Raw genomic sequence first — 23831 nt, forward strand, 5'->3', positions numbered from 1 at the left:
GTGCAGGCTCCCACCCTGGGGGTTTTTAAGAGGAGGTTGGATGACCACCTGACTGGGGTCATTTGACCCCAGTGCTCTTCCTGCCATGGCAGGGGGTCGGACTAGATGATCTGCTCAGGTCCCTTCTGACCCTAGAAACTATGAAACTATGAAACATGTCACTATGCCTGCACTGTCTGAGTGTATGTCACCTCCCATGGCCTTATGGAAAGGACCCTCTCCTACAGCCCTTAATGTCTTTTATGAGTTCTGCATTCCAGCTCCTTGCACAGCTCCTTGTCTGGATGCCCCCCAGCTGTCAGCTGGGAGACAGCTGTAGTCCATCCATCCATTTTCCTCCTCTGCTGCCCCCCCGTCAGACACAGTGGGTGTCTGGGAAGGCAGACTCTGAAGGCAGGTCCCAGTCTCAGTGTCAGTTGCCTTCCTCCTTTCACCCAACCTGGTTGAGATATTTCAGTCTATAGGATCCAGCACCCCTCACTTCTTTCTGTAGAATGGCCATGCAGGTTTGTGGTGGGATAGAAGCATTCGATCATTTAAGATAGGGGTGGCCAGCCAGTGGCATGAGTGCCACAAGTGGCCTGGGCAGACTCTGTGTGTGTGGCATTCAACAGATCAGAGAGGGGACAGGTGGCAGTAGGAAGTAGAAGGCAGAGCAGCAGATCTGGCAGGAAGAGCAGAAAGCAAAGCAGCAGATCAGGCAGGGAGCAGACGATGGAGCAGCAGATGAGACAAAGGAAGGGGATTGGAGTGGCACTCGGAGAAGGTGTGGGGATGATTCATGGCACACCTGCCAAAAGAGGTTGGTTCCCCACTGATTTAAAAGAAAATAGCCCCTCAAGCTCACGCCTGCAAGTGCTGATGGGAGTAAAGCTGTCAGGGTAGCCCCTGTGCAGGCATGAGCGCCAGTGTGACTCCTGCACGCGGTTCGCGGGAGCAAGTTCTAACAGCCGCCTGCTTCTCGTGCAGTTCCCCTCGGCATTCTTCAAGGGCCGGGTGAACGTGTGTGCCGCCTTCTGCTACGAGGTGCTGAAGTGCTGCACATCCAAGCTGACCTCCACACGCCACGAGGCCTCAGCCCTGCTCTACCTCCTCATGCGCAACAACTTCGAGTTCACCAAGAGGAAAACGTTCCTGAGAACGCACCTGCAGGTCAGTGCAAGGGGGCTGGGACCCCTGCATGTGCGCGTAACATAGTTTTCCGCTCCAGCATGGTCTGTGATGCCAGGTTGGGGGGTGTCAGCTTGTAGCAGCTTAGTAATGCCCTGTATTGAAGGAAGTCGGACAGTGATAGAAAGCAAGGCTTGAAGGGATTGAAGATCATCTTGTCCACCCCATTCCAAGCCTTTGCACGTAAGAATTTGACCTTTTTTAAATCTGATTTTGACCTCTGAATCTGTATTTTTCCGCACTTTGAATTTGACCTTTTCCTGGTCAAAAATCCCACTGACTCTTTGACTGCAGTGAGAGTTTTATGTAAGTCATAGCTCCCAGATTCAGCTCAGGGCCCTTGTAGGTGAAATGTCTGTCATCCAGTAGTCATAGGCAATGGCTTTTCAGCACAGGCAATGCCTGTCTTGTGGTCCAGATAGCAGAAGAGAGTGAGCGTGATGGTGACATGGGGAAGTCCTGCCTGCCGGAGTGAGGGAGGGATTATTCTGGGGTTGCTTCTGGTCTTTTTTATCTCGTGTTGTCTAAACAGTGTTGAAAGGCCCCTGGAGAAACAGCAATATGCCTTTTTATTTTCATGCTGTCAAAAATCTTAAATAAAAGGAAAACAGGATGTCTGAAGCCTCCAGCTCCAGGACTTCTAATCCAATCCAATCCAGTCCTATCCTGGCCTTGTGTGCATGCTGTTCTGCACTGCCACATGGCAGGGGTGTCAGATATACCAGCCATGGACTGAGTATGGTCTGCAGGGTGGGTTATCGAGCCTGCCGTCTTTTCCTGGGGCATCTCATCTCAGCTGCACTCTGGGTTTTGTTGGTGTCCATGGTGGCAGGGTTTCTCTGGCAGTCCCAACAGCACAGCAGGGGTTGTGAGGACCCAGAATGGAGGAGGAGGGGCAGGTACCCCTATTGCTGGGGGTCACGACCCATTAGCCTTTTTGTTGCTGTGGGGGTAAGTGTCAGTACATCCCTGGGTGACAGGGCTGAGCTGCCGTGCTGGAGGGGGTGCAACACCTGGCAGCTGCTGCATTGACATCTCCCCCCCGCAGCAGCTAGTGCCTATTGCAGGATGCCAGCCCAAGGCACCAACCAGTTATGGTTCTGGTCTCCACTTCTGCAACCAGAGGCCCAGGTCTTCGCTGCGCTCTGGCCGTGGTTCTCGCTATGACGGACAGAGCAGAGGCAAGAGCCAGGCCTTTGGCAGCAACGCAGAGGGAGTCTGTTATAGCAGAAATAGGCATAGCCACAGGCACCACAAAGCAGGGAATGTTGCTGCTAATCTGATGAGTTTCTCACCACGTACATATAGTGTCATCACCACCGTGAGATTACACCATTCAGCAGTGGTAGCAATTAAACAATTTGCACTGTATGAATGACCTGGTCCTCTTACTCATCTCTTAACCAGCGGTGATCGTAAAGCCCACGTGACACAGCCTACTTCAGTAACACCTTGGCTTTCTCCAACAGATAATAATTGCAGTGAGCCAGTTAATAGCAGATGTGGCATTAAGCGGTGGATCCAGTTTTCAGGAGTCTCTATTTATTATTAACAACTTTGCAAGCAGCGACAGGCCAATGAAGGTAAGCATGATTGATTATAACAAGTAACGAGGTGCGCTGAGCTGTGGCTGCCAGCAGCCATCCGACTCCTGTGTAAGGGGAATGCTGTACCATTCCAGCGCTGTTGAGGGAGAGGGAAGAAAAGCAGAAGCTCGGGTTACTTTTAACTGACACGTCTTTAGGCAGTGGAATCAAAGAGCTTTCCAAGAACTACCAGCACCCAGAGGGAAGTGAGAACCTGGTGCCTGTACTTGTGCCAGGCATGAGAAGTACAGAAAAGAAGAGCTAAGTCCTCCCTGTGAAGGGGAAGTGATGGCTGTGGTCCCCTTTCTGTTGCGGTCTATTTTTATTTAACCTCATCACACGTTCCATCAGAGTCACGGGGCATCGGTACATGGTGCTTCCAGCCTGAACCCCTTCTCTGCACGGCAGCTGCCAGACAAGGAATGCGAAAGGCTGGGAAATGTTTTCTGGCCTCAGAGTCATGCTGCACTCTAAATAGGTGTGGGGAGCCCCAGCCTGTGTTACAGCAAAATGGACATAGGACAGACAAGGGCCCAGAGCCCTTTTCTGCATCTGCCGGTCACTGAGCTGCTGGTTGGGAGCTGACAGCGTTGGGTGGATTGGAGTCACTGAGCAGAGAAGGGAACTTGTCGTCTGCTGCTTCTTTCACGTACTGTTTTTGCTTGAGCTAAAGTCCTCTGCACGCTTCTGGTGCTGCATACAAGCTGAGTGCCAAGGGTTTGGAACAGGCTCCCCCCAGAAGTGCTACAGTCACCCACCCTGAACATTTTCAGAAAATGTCGTGATGCCCATCTTGCTGGGATCATTTGATCCCAGTAGTCTTCCCTACCCAGGTGCAGGGGTGCTGGGCCCGATGATCTGTAAGGTCCCTTCCAGCCCCTCACAACTCTGAAACTATGAAATACAGAGGAGCCCCACTGCAGGGAAAGCCAGTCAGTCAGGGGTTGACTCAAGGGGGAGGGCCAGCATGGCAGCACTTGCTCATGTTGGATAGCAGTTGTACATAGAATCACAGAAAATGAGGGTTGAAGGGAGCTCAGGAGGTCACATCTAGTCCAGCCCCTGCTCCAAGCAGGACCAGCCCCAACTACATCATCCCGGCCATGTGTAGCCAGGTCTTCAAACCTCCAATGACGGAGACTCCATCACCTCTCTGGGTAACCTGTCCCAGTGCTTCACCACCCTCCTTGTGAGAGTTTTTCCTAATATCCAACCTCAACTTCCCTTGCTGCAGCTGGAGCCCATTGCTCCTTGTCCTGCCATCTGCCCCCACTGAGAACAGTCCAGCTCCATCCTCTTTGTAGCCCTCCTGCAGGGAGCTGAAGGCTGCTATTCAATCCCCCCTCAATCTTCTCTCCTCTAGACTAAATCAGCCCAGTTCCCTCAGCCTCTCTTCACAAGTCATGTTCCCCAGCCCCCAGACCATTTTTATTGCCCTCCACTGGACTCTTCAGCTTATTCACATCCACACCCTGTCACCCCCAAGGCAGCAGGGCACTGTAGGGCTCCAGTCAGGAGCAGCCCCATCGGATGGGGAAGCCAATTACATGAATGATTGCTTGTCAGCTGAAGTAGGGTCTGCAGACTGGGGATCTGCACTGAAATGCATTGAATCCATATCAAAACACAAGGCACATTTCTATCAGCAAGGGGCCAGGAGATACAAAACGAGCATTCAGTAGTATGTCCTCTGTCTTGCATTTGCAAATCACTTCGCGCTGTACAGGCTCTTTGCTAAATAATTAAATAAATCTTGACTCAGTCGAAGGGAGAACTTCCATCTTTCTGTGGCCAAGCACCAAACATCTTTGTGTCTGTGTTTGCTTCTAATCAGATTTGTTTTGTATCAGGCAACTGCTTTTCCCTCAGAAGTCAAAGACTTAACAAAAAGGATCCGGACAGTGCTTATGGCAACTGCCCAAATGAAAGAACATGAAAAAGACCCAGAAATGCTGATTGACCTGCAGTACAGCCTCGCCAAGTCCTATGCAAGTACCCCGGAGCTCAGGAAAACGTGGCTGGACAGCATGGCTAAGATCCATGTCAAAAATGGAGACTTTTCAGAGGTATTTGCCTTAATTGGAAACACACAGTATGAAAGGGAAGAGTCATCTGGATGATTTCTAAATGGCTGCTTTGTTGTACTTTGCAGGCTGCCATGTGCTATGTTCATGTAGCCGCCCTCGTCGCTGAGTTTCTTCTTAGAAAAAGTAAGTGCCTTCCATCCAGAGGAACTAAAAGAAGGGAATGCTACCAATGTGGTTTTTTTTTCATTTGTCTTTGGATTTGCTGGTTATCAGAATCGTACAAAGATACCCTTTGCTTGCTTTGGGTGCTGCCTGAAAGCTAGGATGACCACTGTGGTTAGGTTCTAAAATAAGCTCCTAAAATAATGAACTAAAGAGTAAAAGGGGCAGGGGTAGTGGGAGATGAAAATCCCCACAGGCACCGGGGAGTTGCTGAAGACAGCAGAAGTCAATAGCTTTTAAAGATGGAGGGCTCTGTTCAAACACAGACTCTTCCTAGAAGGGGACTGCATACCCAGAAGCTTGTCCCTGTCCCTCCAAGCTATAGAGTTGGTGCAATAAAAATCCTTGCCTCTCATATTTTTTCCTGGACCATCCTGGCTATATCACCCCAGAACTACCACAAACCCTTCGGGACACTTGCACTGGCATTTCAACATGTTTCACTGGTCATATAAAGAACAGGAGTGTCTCTCTGGGGACACTCTCCCCCCCAAAACTCTGATTAGGCAACAAATACTGTTATCTCAAATTGCAAGTAACATGTTCTTTTCAAGGAAAGATAAGGAAGGGAGCACAGTCCAAAGGCAGAGAAAAGGCAATAGGCTCCATAGATAAAGAACCACTAGAGCAAAGGTCTAGTTTAATTCAAAATAGGAAATCAGGAGCAAAGCAACAACACTGTGTATGTAGAAGGTGGATTTCCTTTTAAGTAACTCATTCTTATATAGCTAATGAATCACACTGCACCTCCATTACCCTCAGACCTTCATTCACAGGATGTCATTGAAACACTGAGCTTCAGTGTTTCTGAGTCTAGCTGATCCCCAGAAACAAGGAAGAAGGGAGCAGAGAGAGAGTGATGCCTAAGAGGACTCTGGGTGACATTCACACACACCCATGCAGCACATATGTCACTGGTGCAGGACAGCCAGGGCAGAATTGCCTGCAATTGCCTGTATCCAAGAATGAAGAAATAAAATCTTAGGAATGGTAGGGCCCATCCCCGGTGTTAGCGTATGAAAGGATCCACAAAAACATTCCCTCTATCTGCTCTTGTGCAGCAGCCCCCAAAATACCCCAGTAGCTGCAGGATATCAGGTGTATTAAGCACTACAGCATGCTGCAAGGGAAAAACAGGGAGGCTGCTTGTGCCTGGGCCCCTGCAGTGATGGGGAATGTGCTGGGTTAGAGCATGCTCAGTGGATCCTAGGAACAGGATGCTACAGAGGAAGGCAAAATGGCCTAATGTATCTGTGTCCACCCATCCTGCAGGGAAATCCTTGACCCCAGTCCAGGAAGTGCTGACCCCAAGCATGGGGGTGGGACCCTCTAACCAGATCCCCAAGTGATTTCTAGCTGGTGGTCAGAACCCTAGCACGCCCCAGCCCAACTCCTGCGTCTAGCTGCCGCCAGCCCCCCGGGCTTCTAATAAAATATCCACATCCCAGGAACCAAACAAAACATCCGCGTTTCTCCTGGCCTCACACAAGTCCTGAAACGTGGGGTCACCCAGCGCTTCCCCACCCTGAGATGGTTGATCTTGGATACTTGAATTGGCTTATTTCACAGCCCTCTCCTTCCATGCTTTCCCTTCCCTGAACTTGTCAAATTCCATGAAGCAGCTTTGGTCTCCGTCCCTGGGACTTTTTTCAGACGGCAGCTCCCGACCCTCACTTCCCCCATCTTGAGGACCCAACTTCTCCTTTTCAGGCTGAATTTGCTTGTGGGCCATTTGATCCAGTGCCAGGACTGTTCTGTACCTGAAATAGCTCCTTCCCCTCCCTGAGGTTTGCCTTGAAAGTGAGAAGTGGCTCTTCTGCCTCTCAGGATGTTTGCTGAATATTTGCTGTCCTGAACCTATGCATGCTTAGGGCATGTATCCTGTCCTCCCCTTGCCCACCACCAGTCTGCTGCGGCCACCTCGGTTACTTCTTGCTGACCTCTAAGCCACAGGCCAAAAACCGTGCTGTGCCAGGGAGTGGTTGTCAAGGAGGGATGTGTTTTCACATCCCTTTGTAGTAGAGGAAATTGAGGTTGTTTAGCTGCTGAAGAAGGAAGCTAGCAAGAGGACTGAGCACATCATCAAGTGAAACAGGCCAAGAATGAACAAGCTAGCCCTGCTCTGTCTGAGGGGAAGGCCAGTGTGATGCACGGGACACGGTTTACTTCCATCGCATGGACGAACAGGCCAGCTGGCCCTACTGCTGGAAAGATCCAGGCTGTTGGGTTGAGCTTGACTATCAGAGGCATTCAGCATGACAAGAGCTCTTAAGTAGCAAGGCCAGCTCCAGGGGTATGATAGTACCTGAGGGAATAGTCAAAATCCCCTCCTACATGCTTTACAGCTGTACAGAGGTCAGCTGAAGTCCATGTTCCTCCTGTGAATGCAATGGATCTCTCCTTTGTGGATATGAAGGCATACAAACTTGGAGACCTTTCTTGTCTCTCTTACTTTCTGGTTCACTCTTGTCACAAAGGACTTTTGCTTTTATGATCCATATGAGGCCTGCTCATAGGAGCCCTGGCTAGATCAGAGCCCCACCATGCTTGTCATTCCATGAGTGTGGAGAGTCTGTCCCTGAAAGAGCTGTGGGTCCAAAGGACAAGACATTGGCAGGGATGGCAGAGGCAAAGTGACTTGCCCCAGGTCATGTAGCAGATCTGTGGCAGAGCTGGGAAAAGAACTCAGGTGTCCTGACACTCGTGCAAGCACTAAGATGTGCTGGTTTCAGGCCAGGGCCTTAAGCCATGAACACAGTATGCTAGGATGTGAGCTGTGTATGGATACTTCAGGGGAGCTTCTCTCTTCATGCCTAACTGCTATGGACAGTGGAAATCTGTACTCCAAGGCAAGGCAGGGATTAATGTAGTCTGGGCTACATAAGTGATTGTTTAGTCATATTAATTCCAACCCATTTTTCTTCTGTAGAACTCTTCCCTAGCGGCTGCTCGGCTTTCAAGAAAATCACTCCCAATATTGACGAGGAGGGAGCAATGAAAGAAGACGCTGGCATGATGGACGTTCACTACAGTGAGGTGAGATTCCAGGAAGGAGGAGCGGGTTAGAAACATGGTTTATTCGACACCATGCCAGCAACCTGTAGCCCCCTATTTCTTGTGTATTGGTGCCTGCAGCAGAGGCTGTTCTACAGCAGCTGACCAGCAAAGGAAATCTGGCATTTCAGGGTTTCTGTGCACACGTGACAGCAGCTGAAACACGCGGGCTGGATTCCCTAGGGACCTGCTGACAGTTCTGAAGCTAACAGAGCTCGGTCACCAGCTTTTCTTGCTGGACTGGGTAACTGCCAATGCCAGAGATGGAATCTCCCTCAGAAGATGCAGTCCTGCTCCACAAAGGCAGGATGCAGCTCAGACCCCCTTCCCCTCCCATCTTAAAGCTGCCTACCCCTGGAACACAGAGACCAAAAGCCACTGCAGGATGCCAGGGAAGGATTTCCCTGGTGTAATGAAATCTGAGGAGGCAGAGTGCCAAGAGCTGTTTCTGTATGCACTTTTCATGTAGTTAGGGGAAGGAGCTGGGGTCTGGAGTCCCCTGTACACCAGTGCACACGGGCTGCACTGGTCTCTGATTGGGCTGCTCCATCCTGCAATGGGGCTGGACCAGGAGGATGGCTGAAGCAAACCCAAAGGCAGGTGAGGGGCGTGGAGGCTGATACACCCTCTCATGAAGGCTTAGGTTTAGACAGGGAACAGACACCCTCCCTGGGACTGCCCGGTGTAGCACCCTTCACCTCCACCTTAAAGGTGTCTATCAATAACCAACGTGTGCTGGTCAGTCCTCTGATGACATATGTGTACATCTAAAGATGCGGGTTTTTCGCTTCGGACTTGAAATACTCTTGGAAAGGCCCAGGCTTCCTGGAGTTTGAAGCCTGCAGACTTCTGGCCACCTGGTCTCGTGCTCTGGTTTTTTCCAGGCAGCTGAAGCCTTCTGGCATTTCGAGCCGTGCTTCCCCTAAAGGGAGAGTGATGGATTACCAACAGCACCCATCTTGTGTTTCATTCAGGAAGTCCTGCTGGAGCTGCTGGAGCAATGCGTAGACGGGCTGTGGAAGGCGGAGCGCTATGAGACCATTTCAGAAATTTCCAAACTGATCATCCCAATTTATGAAAAGCGGCGGGAGTTTGAGGTAGATGTTCTGAGCCGGGGGGCTTGTTAATTGGCATTAATGAGGACTCTCCAGGCTGCCCAGCAAAGAAAAGAGGGGTTTTGATTAGGGCATGACAGATTGATGGAACTGAGTTTGGCCTGTGTAGACGGTGTATAGCTGGTGTATATTAAAACTGCCCTGAAACAGCTGTGACCCCAAAGTCACTGAAGCTAAATGGTGCCCCAGGTAATTTTTTTCAAAACCAAATTTTTAGATTAAAACTGTTTTTTTTCCCCACCAGTTTTAGTGTAATATTTTGGGTATCTCTACTCAGGAGGGCTTGGTCCAGCCTATGCCCCGGCTGCAGCTACTAGAAATATTGCCAGACTGAAGCCTCCATCCAACTAAATATGTGGGGGCATCCCTTGCTGTGAGCACAGATGGGCCTCTGGAAATGAATGAGGCAGCCTGTGCTCAACGTTCAGCCTGGGCTTGAATTTGAAAATTTCAAGCCTGACTGGGCTTTATGAGTAGCATTTAGGCACCTACGTCCAAGCAGAGACTCATAAAATCCTGCCTAACTGTTCGGGCACCTGAGAAGCCAGAAGCACCAAGCAAAGTTACTTAGATGGCTGCAGTCTTGCGGCATGTGCCCATCGCTGCCCTTGTTTTGGCTGAGTTGGGTGCTCTGGGTGGGATTCACAAGCAAGCTGTCCCTGCCCTCATGTCCCTCAAGAGGCCTGATCCTGTAGGCATGCCATGATGCTCCCTCACCCACACAGGGAGCACCAGGGTTGGCATGAAGCACAGCCCACACAGCCACTTTGCTTCAGAACGAGGGGGTTCAGAAATGGGGCATTTCATCTAGGTCTCCCCCTACTCCACTACTCAGGCTATTAAGGCAGTGTCCTTACTAGGATGGGTGAGAAGGAAAGAGTAAGCCAGTCCTCTGTCCTGAAAAGAAGGTGGACAGCCAGCCAGCAGGGGTTTGATGCTGGGAATCCCAGTCTCCCCCAGACACCTCACTCAGGGAGGCAGCAAAATACCTGTGTCTTGGAAAGAGGCAGGCTTTTGGGTCCACTCTTCTCTTCGGCATTTCCTACCGGCTGGCTTAGGGCTGCCCCCCATCCTCATCCCATCCCTAGGCACCTAATGTGGGTTCCACATCTGGAGCTGGAGGCCAAAATATAAGGCATGTTCGCATGAAGAGTTGCCTGCCTTAGTCCTTCTGTACATTTGAACTTGGGTGAGTTCAGCATCCCTAGATATCTAAGCCTAATAGCTTTGCTGAAGCAGGGCCAAAGGGCTCAACCACTTCCAACATCTGCCCTGATTTACTGTTTACATAATCCTGCTCCAGTAACACTGACACATGCTTGACTTTCTTGGCTTCCAGAAACTTACTCAATTGTACAGAACGCTCCATGGTGCTTATACAAAAATATTGGAAGTAATGCACACGCGGAAGAGATTGCTGGGTACCTTCTTCCGAGTGGCTTTCTACGGACAAGTAAGTCCACTAATCCGCGCGCCAGCTGATACACCTCAGATGCCCTTGTCTACAAATCAATCTGCTTGGTCAGGCATTCTGGCTGCCGGCATTTTGCCCACTTGTTATTTATTTAGCTAGCACAACCTTCAGGACAGGGCTTCCGGGCCGTGTGAGGTATGCTTACTTTATTGTCATGCTGGGTGGGATTTTCCAAAGCACCTAAATGATTTAGCATCTCTGGTCTCATTCATTTTTAATGGAACTTCTGCTCCTTAAGGGTGGGAAAGCTGTAGGAAATCCCACTGTGTACAGATCCTGCTGTAATGAGGCACACAAGTAAAGTTTAAAAAACACTCCAGTTTATCGAGCACTACAGCACCCATAGAAGTCATGGATATCGTCCTCTCTGGAAGGTGGTTGTAGCTGTCTAGGTGTTAGGGAAATTTGGCTTCAAAACACATTTGCACAATATAGATTGATACTGTTACAGGTTTAACTTTTCCAAGGAGTCTGGCTCTCTGCAATGGACATAAGTTATAGCTTGAACTCTAAATGGACTTCAGACTTTTATAGAATGCAAAGCAGAATCCAAATTAGTAAAAGGAAACAAGTTTTGAATTTACTGTCAACTTGCTGTAATTGGAATGATTTCAGTGACCAAACCACATAAGACACATCAGCTGACTCCCAGAACTGGAGTTTTTCACTTTAAACTCTTGCCAGGTTTCTCAGTGTTACTGTGCAGAGATCATTTTAAGGTGGTGTCACCTGACCTGAGTGGTTGGCCAAAGTTTGGAGTCCAGTAAGTTGTTCCCCATAAGAGGAGATCTGGATGATGGAGTCAGAGGGCTTTGTGCCATTCTGTGTATTTACCAAGGAAGTAGATAAATACTCTGTGTCTCTGAAGGTGGGAGGAATCAAATAAAGAGATAAGTCCCTTGCTCACTGCTCCATGCCCCTTTTAGCCAGCACTCTGCCCAAAATCACCTCTATCATTTAGCTTTTCTGTAGGCCACACTTGCCCAGTGCTTGCTATAGCTATCTTGCAGCTCCTTCTTTGTGTCTTCACACACACACACACACATGTTCAACAGCAAAGAGTTTGTCCATTCACCATGCACATGTTTCTGATTAATGCCAGGCTTTCTTTGAAGAAGAAGATGGCAAGGAATATATCTACAAGGAGCCCAAACTGACGGGCCTGTCAGAGATCTCCCTGAGGCTTCTTAAACTTTACGGAGAAAAATTTGGAGCAGAGAATGTAAAAATTATCCAGGATTCGAGTAAGGTAGTGTTAACTTGCATGAGTGTGCCAAAGAGCTTGCTGTTTCCTACTAAACGCCACTAAGTATCTCACTCCACCCGACCACCCCTCCAGGAGGTGAAGAGACAAGGGTTGCATTTTCTTCCTGGCAGCTCTGTACGGTTTGGGGGAGGAAAGACTTGTAGCAAGAGGAAGATAGATGTGGAGAGCTCCCAGGTGGATATAAATGAAGTGTTAACTTCCACATTACACTGTCTTTCTCCTGAGCCCTGTGGGAACCTCGTGAAACAGCAGTGAATGCTGGGACCCTACACCGAGCTAGGTTTGGAGAGCAGGAAGGGAACAAGCTCTTGAGGGCCTGTGGCTGGGAACAGGATCCCCTCATGGCTGCTTAAGACCTACAGGGCTGGAAAGAGATGCCCCTTGCACCTTCTGTAAGTTTTTCCCCCTGTGCTGGGATGACAAGCTGGGATTTTTCTTGCACACCTCACTCTAGAAGCCGATTGTTCATCTCTCCCTGAGCACAAAGTCTGAAATGGTACTTTTCAAGGAGCAGTAACTGATTGCAGTAACACTGAAATGCCGCAGGTCCCCAGTGTGCCTGTATCTTTGTAGGGCCACCTGGCATGTCTCTCTTACAGCTGTACAGTCAAGTGAGCATGGCACTGGCTGCCAGATATCAGAAGAAATTTCTTTGTGGCTGAAATTCATTCAAAATGCAGGAAGGCAATACTAGGCCTGCAGGCTGCTTCACTGCAAAACTGGAGCTGGGGTGAAACCGTAGCAGTACTGGACCACAGCACTGAGGGAATAGCAGCTGTGAGGGATAGATATACTGGCTGCAAGCATGAATGGGTAGAACTAGTGGCTAGGATGGTTTGTAGTCTTTTCCCTTCTAGTAAGCAAGCCTCTTGTTTCCACAGGTAAACATCAAAGATCTTGATCTGAAGTATGCCCATATTCAAGTGACCTATGTGAAACCCTATTTTGAAGACAAAGAGCTCTCTGAAAGAAAGACGGAGTTTGAAAGAAATCATAACATCAACAGATTTGTATTCGAGTCTCCTTATACCTTGTCTGGAAAAAAACATGGCAGTGTGGAAGAGCAGTGCAAAAGACGAGTTATTCTGACTAGTGAGTAAGGTCTTCTAAATGTGAGAATATATATCAGCAACAAGTGTTTAAACTTGCTTGACATGCAGACAAATCATAGCTGATTAGCTTTCCAAAAAGCATCAAACACTCACATTGCAATTTAATTAGGATGGCAGTGAAATATTTGTTTTGTTTGTGCATTGTTTTCCCAAAAGAATCATCAAGAAGTGAGGTAATGACAGTACTAAATCAAACCCTTGTTCAGGAATTTGCCTGCTGGTTGGAAGAGCCCCAGGGCCAGAGGCTGTCTGTATCTATTTTATGATGTTTTGGGTTATGTTTCTACTAAAGAGGCGTTTCAAGCTATAAATATTATTTTTTTCCTAGGGTTGAGTATTTGAATGGTCAGATAAAATTTGATCAATTGGCCAGTCAAATATTGGTCAAAACATTTTTTTAAATTGCCAATAGATCCAATGATGCACAGAAAAAGCACAAACTTTCCATTAAGAAATATGTCAAAAAACAATAAAGAAATCATATTTCTTTCAAGAAAACTAATTGTAGTGTTTCTTGGAAATAAGTGTAGTTTTTCATGGAAAATTGCTATAATCTTTGACCAGTCAAAAAATGTGTAGTCAATTGACCGGTCAGTTGATAATATTTGACTGGTCACTTGCCAACCCTATTTTTTCCTAGCTTCAAACTCCTTCCCATATGTGAAGAAGAGAATTCCGGTCAATTCGGAACGTCAGATTGACCTAAAACCCATTGATGTTGCTACTGATGAGATAAAAGACAAGACAGCAGAGCTACAAAAGCTCTGTTCTCCTGCAGAAGTTGACATGATCCAGTTGCAGCTCAAGTTGCAGGGCTGTGTTTCTGTCCAGGTAACGCCTCTGGCTGTCACACAGTGTTTACATACCACAACTGTTGGCAACATGCTTACTTTCCAGAAATTATTAACCTGCTCTGCAGAGCATTACAAGGTTGATCTTTCCAACAGAACTGAGCATTGTGTTCACTCTTGTAAGCCTATGGGACTGCTCATTGTAGCAAACAAACATTACACCCAGCTACAAGTGCTCACAGGATTGGACCCACGCATACTTGCACATGATTTGATTATGGATAGAGGCTGATTATGTGTATTAAGTCTAAGACGCTGGCATGGAAATGTCAGCCAGAAACAGCCTCTTTATAGCTCCTGACCTGTCCCCAACTTGAGACGAGGCCCAGGCATCTCACATGCCAGAAAGGAAATTAAAAAAAAAAATCATCAGGAAACAGGTTGTCATTCTTTCCCCATGTATCGTTTTGCATTTTAAAGATTGCCAATAGAAAAAGCCAGGCCTAACTTCTGGAAATTTAGGACCTCCCATTATATAAGCAGCACTCTGCCTTATACCTGATAGGAGTGTAGAATTAGTGGTCTGCTGTCCCTCCATAAGCAACACTTCCAGTTAGACAAATCTGTTATCCTCTGCCCTCCAAAATTAACATAAAAACCTTCCAAGAGACAAGGATTGTTGGGGGTGATTTCTTTTATTAGACCAGCTGTGTGGATGAGATGTAAACAAGCCTTTGCGTGCAAGGCATTCTTCATCAGGTCTGAGGAAAAGCAGCAAGCACAGCAATGATTACAAACAGTGGGACTTTTAGAATCTGTTCTTAATCATTGTTGTGCCTGCTTTTTTTACTTGGACCCGATGAAGATTTCATGCAAACACTTGTCTAATTCTAGCCCAACCATGCCATTGGTACAGGTTTCACCCACAAAAATCCTTCCCTCTGAAGTAATTTCTGGACCACCACAGCTGCAACATCACTCCAACACTACCATAAAAATGATGGCATAAATGAGTCTTTCTGTTTTGTATTGTAGGTCAATGCTGGCCCGCTGGCCTATGCAAGGGCTTTTCTGAGTGACACTCAGTCCAGCAAGTACCCCATCAAGAAAGTGAATGAGCTAAAAGAAATGTTCAGGTAGGTTACCTAGGTAATTAATCTGTTTTCTGGCTAACGTTTGGTATTTGCTCTTATGTACAGTATCTTTTATTATGGAAGTTAAGATTTGGAATAGAAATGCAGGACTTAGTATTATGTGTTTGCAGTTGGAAAGAAGCTGCCTTCTACTTTCCAGGCACAGCAATATCTCCATGGCCAGCTTGTCCATTGCCAGGCGTAACGTCCTGGCTCCCTTCTTAACGGAGAGCTGCGAAACCCAGACTTACTGAATTTGTTCCTTTCATTGGGGAATGCTGAACAGAGAAATGTTAAAACATTTAACTTCCTGTTGCTGTCTAACCTGTCATTCTGTCTAAGCTCCCATCACTGTAGTGCCTGAGTCCTTCTCAAGAGCGCATTAAAGCTAGCAATTCCCTTCCTCCTTCCAGTCAGGTGAACTTTTGTGCTTTCCAGTGTCTTCCTCCCTCCTGGTCTGCCTTTGCCACTGGTGGGACAGTCCCTGAATCTCCCTGGCCCTCCTAGTTCTGCTCTCCAACTGCTGCAGTGTTGTACTGGGTTCAGACGTCTCTTCCCTCACGTAGCTGGTGCACACACCAGGAGAAGCGTCGTGGCCACCTTTCTCTTGGCCCCTGAACATCCCAGGGAAGTAGTAAAGGAGCAGAGCTTGCAACTCTGCCAGGCACACATGCAGGCCTCGCAGACAAGACATCTGGTACCCTCAAACCCAGCTGTGCAGACACAAGAACCAGCCAGGGTCTTCTCTTTCATGTGACAGTCTTTGAACATTACAGACACATGGTTGTTATGTGCCTGCAGGCTCAGAGTCCAGGAGAAGTGGGACTGCGAGAAGAACAAATCTAATCCAGTTTCTGGACTGGAAGTTCTGTTTATCACTTCACCCCTGTGCAACCCTGTACATAGTTAGACACATCTGTTTTGTTTTCTGCACCTTTGGGAAGATTTGAAGGAGAAACCCTGATGCCCAACTTCTCTTCTTTTCATCTACAGGAAGTTTATACAAGCCTGTGGAGTGTCTCTGGAACTTAACGAGCGACTCATTAAGGAAGACCAAGCAGAGTACCACGAAGGGCTAAAATCAAACTTCAGAGACATGGTGAAAGAGCTTTCTGACATCATTCACGAACAGGCATGTATTAATAGACTTGAAATAGCACGGATCCAAACACAGCTGCGCTGGGTATGCAGGCCCTTTATCCTGGATTTTAACTTCAGCATTTAAAACTGTCTCAGATTTTCCTTTTGCTGTTTTTAACTGAATATAAAAATTGAGGCAGGTGAATAGAGAAGTGGGGGTGATTCTAAGCTCAGAGTATTGATCCAAAACCCTTGCTTCAGGGTACAGCCTTTCCAGATGCACATAACTAGGATTCTGGCCAGTTGTGGATAATATATATTCTGTGGTTTGTTTTCTTTTGCAAGGGTAGGGTAACGAGTCTCAGCTTGCTAGAAGAATTACAGTTTGCTTTGACAGAACATGCTTGGCTAAATTCCTTTTCCAGTGCTTGTTAGAGATTTATATTTTTTATTTTCTATCTACACTGCAGGGTGTTGTTAGTGTGCACTGCGAAAGAGCATGGGTAGTAAAACACAGGTTAGAGACGGATGTGAGTTTGTGCGTCCGTATCTGTTATATCAATATGTGTGCCCACGTGGTAAATGTGTGTTGGGATCTTTCTAGGAAAGGTGTTGTTTAAATGCATTTGTGATTAATAACACAGTTTGAACAGATGCAGGAAAAATATGTTTACCTTCCTAGTAACGCGCTATGAAATCAGAAGCAAGTTGGCTGCCTGAAGTTGAAGGGAAGCCCTCCAACTCCAAATTAGGGAAAGGGAGTTTAGCTTGTCTGATGGGGCCTGGATTAAAGACTGAACATGCCTGTCTTTTGTCAAGAGACTCAATTTATTGGAAAGCTAAACATACATGGAACTAGCACTCGGTTGAGGCAGTGGAAATGCAAAAACATACTCGTGCCTGGGAGGATGGGTGTCAGCTCTCAATTCTTGTTAACTGTTCAGTTCCCTCAGCAACTCAGCCCTGTTATTCCCTGAACTCCCCAGGTTTACAACCACATATATGCAGTCCTTAATGATGCATGTTTATCTACCCCAGAGGTTCTCACCCCTCATTGGACTCAAGGTGCCATTCCATGACTCTTGTGAATTAAGTGGCACCCAGTTTCCCTGGCAGAGAATTACTGATCTGCACTTTGATTGGATATATTTAGATTTCTTTGTTTTGCTGAAACTTTTGGAACTGGACTGAACCAGTTGCCTTGTGAACATGGAAGATGTAAATTAGTTGGGATTTATATTTCTGTGAAAGTTAGTTCTGGAAGGAAGGGTCCCTTCTCTCCTTCCTTCACCAGAATGGAATACTACATCCAACCTCTTTCTTTTGGCTAAGTTGTTTATGGTTTTTGTGGGCAGCGCTGCTCTGGTTTTTTTAATCACTTATCTGAAAAACCACAAACAGATACATTTATTAAAACTAAACTACATCTAATACCTTTGGTTACATCGGTTATTCCTACTAATATGTATACAGTATGATATAGTGGGTTCGGATTATCTAATTTCAGGCCACATACTCTGTATAATCTGATCTGGTTCAGCTGGACACACAAATTGTTTGCTTTCTTTTGCTGACCAAGCTAATTTCCCATACAAGGTCATGTTGCCGTTGCTCAGAAACAGGCTTTGGAGCCTTCTGCTTTTGGCCACGCTTCTGCAGGATTTCTAATATTTAATTGCACAGATACAGAAACCACATACAGTTCCAGTCTTTATATAATGGAGGATCTATGCAAGGTGGGGGCACTTTTGCCAAGCACTTGAATGTATTCCTTACAGAAGTGATCTCCCTGTCTCTGGAATGACATCTTTAATTTTGGCTTTGCTAAAATAAAACAAAAAGGCTAATACATTATGAGTACAGTATCAGGCCTATAAAATGATCAGGGTGCAATTCAAAATGCTTGTGCCTCAAAGAAAAAAGTGTTTTCAGAATTTCCAAACTAGGTTACATATAAAAATGAAGACTCTCACATTAGAACATGAAATATAATTGCTTAAAATGAAAAAGTTAAACTGAACTGTTTTTCATCTAAAATGGCATGAAAGAAGGGTCACGCAAAAGACTGTTTTAACGTCTTAGTCAAGAGTTTCGTCCACTGGTATTCATTGTAATTGTCTAACATTCGTATTTATAGATGACAGTGTCAGGTTTCTTTTAACAGATTTAGCCAAGTTCCGTGGTGACATGGGCCTGCATAAGGTGGTTGGAACCTACATGTGAGCAGCAACTCTATTTGCAGATCACGTGCAATTTACACCAATTTGGTGTTTATGGGGATGAAACAGGGCCCTTGACACAATCAAATGAAACCTCAGTGCAGGTCAGGGGAGTTGCTTTCTTTTGCCTGAATTCAGCCTTGTGAGTGTTAGGGGTGATTTGGATATGAGGGTGGCCCCTGCTTTATCTTGCAGCCTCTTGTTAGTTACTTTTCCAGCTATTTACCTGTGCCATGTTCTTGGTGGGTCGTACTCATGTTGCTTGGCCTTTTACTACAGATTTAACCCTGTTCTCTTGTCTGCTGAATTTTGCACAAAGAATTTTGTAAGAGCTGCACCTGCTTACTTTGGGCTCTTTGCAGACAAACTTCTCCATGCAGTTAAATTTGAATACAGAGGCTAAAACTTTTGTGGCCTCCAAATTCCGCAATATTCAAATTGAAAGCAAATCAGCACCATAGAAGCACAGCAGTTAGGGGCACCCTAGAATAGAGATGCATTGTTAAAATGCTCCATATTATCAAAACATGTTTACCAGGCCAGTCCCATCATCTTTGGTTACTAGGCAGCGTTACTGCATTGACTGAGCTTTGCAGGTTAGAGACGAGTTAAGGATGCCAGACTTTTCTCTGTGTATGTGTAGGTCCAGCATCTTGCATTCTCCAGAAGGAAAAGTCCAACTTTTCCTATGTACAGAAATTATCTTCACATTTCTGTAATTTATCACAGGTGGATATGGCTGGCTTTGAAACTTTAGTGCTTTTAACAGTTCTAAATTATAATTAAATATTATTTTCCTCTTCTGAAAAATTCCTCAGTTAAGCATAGGCAAGAAAAATGTGCTAACTTAAGGTCCCAACTGGAAAGAAAAAAATACAGATCAATTGCTGCACAGTCTAAAAAACCAAAAGCACACTGATATTTTACTCTGTGAAAACATAGTGGGGCAGGAGGACGACTCATTAAGTGCCCCTGCAACGGGCCTTCAGGTCCCTTAAGAATGAGAAGGGAGACAGGAGGGAAGGAAATGTGGAGGAACAGAAGTAGATGGCTAACTGCAATTAAAAGATGCAGGATTTTCATCAGGATAATTCCTTTACCCTACCAAGATACCCAGTGCATTGACTCACCACCCCTCAGCTATCCCAAGAGCAGCTCTTGGAAGTCCAGAGAAAACAAGATAAATAGCATATTGCAGAGTGTGCCCTGTCCTAGCAAAGGAGGATAAGAACACCTAAACAGTATTTTCAGTCTCCAGTTGTTCTGTAAGAGCCCCAGACAAGCTTTCTGAAAGTACCAAAAATAGTCCAATCATCTCTAAACTTGCAAATTCAGCACGAGTTCAGCTGCAGGCTTTACTGAAACCCATTGCAACATGAGGGCTTTTTGCTTATGTAGGGAAGGCCCAGAACTCCTTTGTATTTAAAAGAAATCATAACACCTGGTATTCTGCAATTCGTAAGTCATACAAGCAGGTTCCTGTTGGTCTTTCCTGCCAAGCCTGATAGTTACTTCACAGATTTAAGTACCGGTTTACTTTCTAAACCAGGGTCCATTCATTGTATCTGACCAAGTAGGTTGCCTACAAAAGCTCATGGCTCTCTGAACCAGTGGGCCTGTAATTACCACCCTGATTCACATTCTTCCTTTCCAAACTAGAGAAATCACTGTGGCTATAAGACTTAAGTCTACCAAAATCATATTATGAGAAAGCTCTCTAAGTGTATGTACAGCAAAAGCTGTGTTAACTGGCACTTTATTAGCCAGAAAACTCTATTAACCGGCATCCAAGGGATGTAGCAGCAGCAAAACCGGAAGTACCACATCTGGGTTTTGCTGCCACTGCAAGCAGAGTTCTTGCCACTTTGGCCCACAGCCCAGGGCAAAGCAGCCTGCACAGGGCCCCCCCTCACACACTGATGCCCGGGAGTGCACCAGACGGGGACGCCGGATAACAGAGCTTTTACTGTAACTGTCTCTTTTGTTTGGGGGCAGTTGTGCACTTTTCTGTCTGCGCTGTAAGAAGGTTGACCGCTAAGTCATACATGTCATTTATCAAGACTCGTTATGCAGTGCTATTTTAGGTTGAATAGCATCTTTCAGTGGGAGCTTGCTTTGCCTTGTTAATAACTCAGTTACCACTTTAAGAACATATTTTAGGTATTGTTACTATACATAGTTATGGCAAAAAGAAGTCTTAGATAGAGCAAGACTTACCTTTCTTGAAGTTAACAGTAGTCTCTTTTTAGTGAAATTCAACTAACAGTGTATCTATGTAAATATTCTAGTGCTGGTACTGAGTAACCCTTCTTTCTCATTTCTTTGTTATGCTGCCTTTGCAATCCAGCTTTGAAGACCTGGTTGGGTAATTCTATACTACTTTTGCCTTGTGTGTTTTTTAAAAGCTATTTAAAAGGATGAGTTGCAAACATGTATTTAATTTCTCCTTTGTTTTGTTTAGCTGTACCAAGAAGATACAATGCATTCTTCCTGGATACATGACTCTCTACATGTATTTTGTGCAATCAGTGGGACATCTGGTGACAGGTTATTTCTCACCTAGGATCACTGCTGACATATGAACTTGAAAATGGTATTCTACAAATCTTACTCAGGAACATACAGAACTGTGCAGAGGATGTTAAAACTCAAAACAAGTGACCAGGAAACCTTCAGTATTTTTCCCCCCAAGATTAAAGTGCTTTCAAACAGGGTGCTTGCTTATTTTGCTGAGCAATGTTGGAAGTGCCTGGACATTTACACCACTGTGCTTATTTTGTACTTTTTTTAGTTAAATTTATACAGTACAACACTGAAAGCCATCTGTCCAAGTCTGTACTGAATTGCTGAATTATGAATTGGGAAAGGTACTATGTAAAGCTGTACAATGGAATAGAATAAAATGTAAAACTTCTTTGTAAGTAGAAAGTAGCGTACAGTGTATAGGAGTTTTAGTATGTGCAATATTGCTGCTAAATGTATTTCCAGTCTCTTGGACACAGGGTTTGCAGGTAGGTGTAATGGTCAGTCCCCTTGGAGAATTGAGAAGGAATCCTGACCCTCACGAAAGGGGTATGGTCACCCAAAACACCAAGGGCATAACTTTCCAGTGATTAGACTTGCCACCTGTGAACCCTCCATAAGTCATAACCAGAAAACCTAATGCAGAAGCCACAAACACACTCTGCTAAAGAAATCCAAAATAAGGCTTCTGTGGCTAAGGGAGATGACTGTAGCTGGTGTTTGCCTTTGGCCTATTCTGCACTATGTGCAAGGGTCATAATCACCAAGATCTGCAAGAAATCTAATCCTTTCCATTCCTCAGAGAGGTCAGACTTGATTGAGATGCATGTTGTGTATGTAAAATAAACCAATGACCAAGGTCTGTCTCGAGTGGGTTTGGGGTTCTGGAACTTCAGCTCCTTTTTGAAAGTTCTACCATTTGCCAGAAGAAAGATTTTACACTGGGAACTTCTTGGATTGAAATAACTTTTATTAAATAGATTTTTTTAAGTTTTGTGACAAACCCCAGATGTACATGTCCTTTTACTTAGCATATCTCCCAGGGTTATGTTGTAATCCCACAAGTTTTTAACACATTTTTTTCTGAAAACAGTTTTTTCCTGGCAGATGGGTAAAGAAAACATAAGTACAAGAATCTTATCACTTCCTCCCTCCTCCCCCATAGGCACTCTGCCAGTATCTGTCTCTTTCATAGCACACAGATATATTCAGATGTGGGAAGAGAAAAAATTAGATCCCTGGGCTTATTCAGTAATTCTTTCATGTATTCTCTTTCACCCCTCAGCAATGCAGGTGATGTCTTTTATTTTCAAAATCGCACCTACACTGAAGAGAGTTCCACTCATCTTAAAGTCCCTGCAGAGCTTTTATTTTCTGCATTAATAAAATGAGGTACATAACAAAATACACAAATATATACAAAACAAAACAGGCAGCAGCTGGCTATTTTGCTTGGCCTTAGTGTCTGAGCATGGTCAACCCTATAACATGGTAAACCTCTAATTTCCATAATAAAAGTGGTGACTATATAGTAAATAGATCACTGCCTTTTTTTTTTTTTTTTAAACATTATGTCCTGCATGGTGCCAAGCGTCAAAAATTAGGATGGTCTTTCAGGAATGAGATTGCCTGTTCAGTGATTTTTCCCTATATAATTTGTAGTGGTAAGCAAAACACAGATATGCCAATATAGCAAACAGATGACATATCTGCCAATGTGTGTTGGTGTCCTAGGCAGCATCCAAATTTAACTTCACAAAAAGAGGAAGAAAGATGAGTACAGTGAGTTATGGTCACTAATTCTTTGTCTTAAAGCTTGCCATGAAAAATGTTTAACAGCAGATGCTGCTTCCCAACTTACTCTTTGAAAAGATAAGAAGTTGTCAAATTAGGACAGGTATGAAATATTACTTCTGTTCACAGTATTGAAAACATGTTTTGAGAATACCCTTGGCAATAAGCAACATCAAGAAATAAAAGCTAATTGGCAGCTTTTGACTACTTTAATAGCAGCCTGCAACTCCCTGCAGGGGGCTTCAAAGAGGATGGAGCTGGACTGTTCTCAGTGAGGGCAGATGACAACACAAGGAGCAATGGGCTCCAGCTGCAGCAAGGGAAGTTGAGTTTGGATATTAGGAAAATGTCTCACTAGGAGAGTGGTGAAGCACTGGAACAGGTTACCCAGAGAGGTGGTGGCATCTCCGTCCTTGGAGGTTTAAAACCCGGGTAGACAAAGCCTTGGCTGAAACAATGTAGTTGCGGCTGGTCCTGCTTTGAGCAGGGGGTTGGACTAGACGAGACCTCCTGAGGTCCCTTCCAGCCCTCACTTTCTACGATTCTATATGCACTGCTGCCATCTCAAATTACATTGGTATACTAATAGTTGTTGCTGCTTCTGTTGCTAGTGATTGCAGTGCAACAGTACTGGTATCCTTAGGCTGTCTCGCGTCTCCAGATACCTGCATTTTCAACAATATATGTTGTGTCTGCAAAATACATGGGTGCAGGTGCAAACAGCTACAACTATTTGCACAAGGCGGGAATGTGCAGGAAGCAGTGACCGTCAAGTGGGCAATTAGTACACTTGGTCAATCCTTTGAGATTTCACAACCCTTTTAGGTAATGTGTGTTATGAATCAGAAAATTGGATGAAGGGGTAGCTAGGAACACAATGTGTCTACAGCACTTTGCTTGTGAAAATCTATTTCAAGGGATATATACCTATGCGAAAGAAAATTATAGTGCTTACAAGCACAATGAAAACACTAATTCTTCTCTCTCTGAAGAGAGTTTAGAAGCTAACATTTTTAAGCCAAGTTAACTTCAAATTTACATTTCCTTTCCAGAAAAAAAGAAAGTGATCTGGATTCATGGTGACCCAAGTTTTATTCCAATACATTCCTCAGTTTTGTGAAATTAAAATGTAGGAGGAATTTTCATGCCAACAAATAGTGTGGACAGGAGGACATCTGTAGTCTCTGATGCATCTGTTTAGTTTTAGAAGCCTTTCAGACACGATGCATAGTATTTTACATATAGTAATGTTTTATATCTGCAG

The 23831-nt window shown here is 45.4% G+C and overlaps 1 protein-coding gene across 1 annotated transcript in view; it reads left to right on the forward strand.

The window, feature by feature from the left end:
• The window catches only part of DOCK11 (dedicator of cytokinesis 11), an 81921-nt gene extending 61123 nt beyond the window's left edge, over window positions 1–20798 (forward strand). The window contains exons 41-54 of the mRNA XM_019521264.1: window positions 970–1152; window positions 2640–2753; window positions 4607–4822; window positions 4909–4966; window positions 7935–8041; window positions 9034–9156; window positions 10514–10627; window positions 11751–11897; window positions 12797–13007; window positions 13668–13858; window positions 14854–14954; window positions 15945–16083; window positions 20598–20615; window positions 20712–20798. Coding sequence (XP_019376809.1) covers window positions 970–1152; window positions 2640–2753; window positions 4607–4822; window positions 4909–4966; window positions 7935–8041; window positions 9034–9156; window positions 10514–10627; window positions 11751–11897; window positions 12797–13007; window positions 13668–13858; window positions 14854–14954; window positions 15945–16083; window positions 20598–20603 — 1710 coding nt within the window. The 3' untranslated portion in view covers window positions 20604–20615; window positions 20712–20798. The remainder of the gene's footprint in view (window positions 1–969; window positions 1153–2639; window positions 2754–4606; window positions 4823–4908; window positions 4967–7934; window positions 8042–9033; window positions 9157–10513; window positions 10628–11750; window positions 11898–12796; window positions 13008–13667; window positions 13859–14853; window positions 14955–15944; window positions 16084–20597; window positions 20616–20711) is intronic.
• Window positions 20799–23831: the final 3033 nt, after the last annotated feature.

This window comes from Gavialis gangeticus, unplaced genomic scaffold (assembly GCF_001723915.1).
Source record: "Gavialis gangeticus isolate Ggan-Ray unplaced genomic scaffold, GavGan_comp1, whole genome shotgun sequence".
Lineage (NCBI taxonomy): Eukaryota > Metazoa > Chordata > Crocodylia > Gavialidae > Gavialis > Gavialis gangeticus.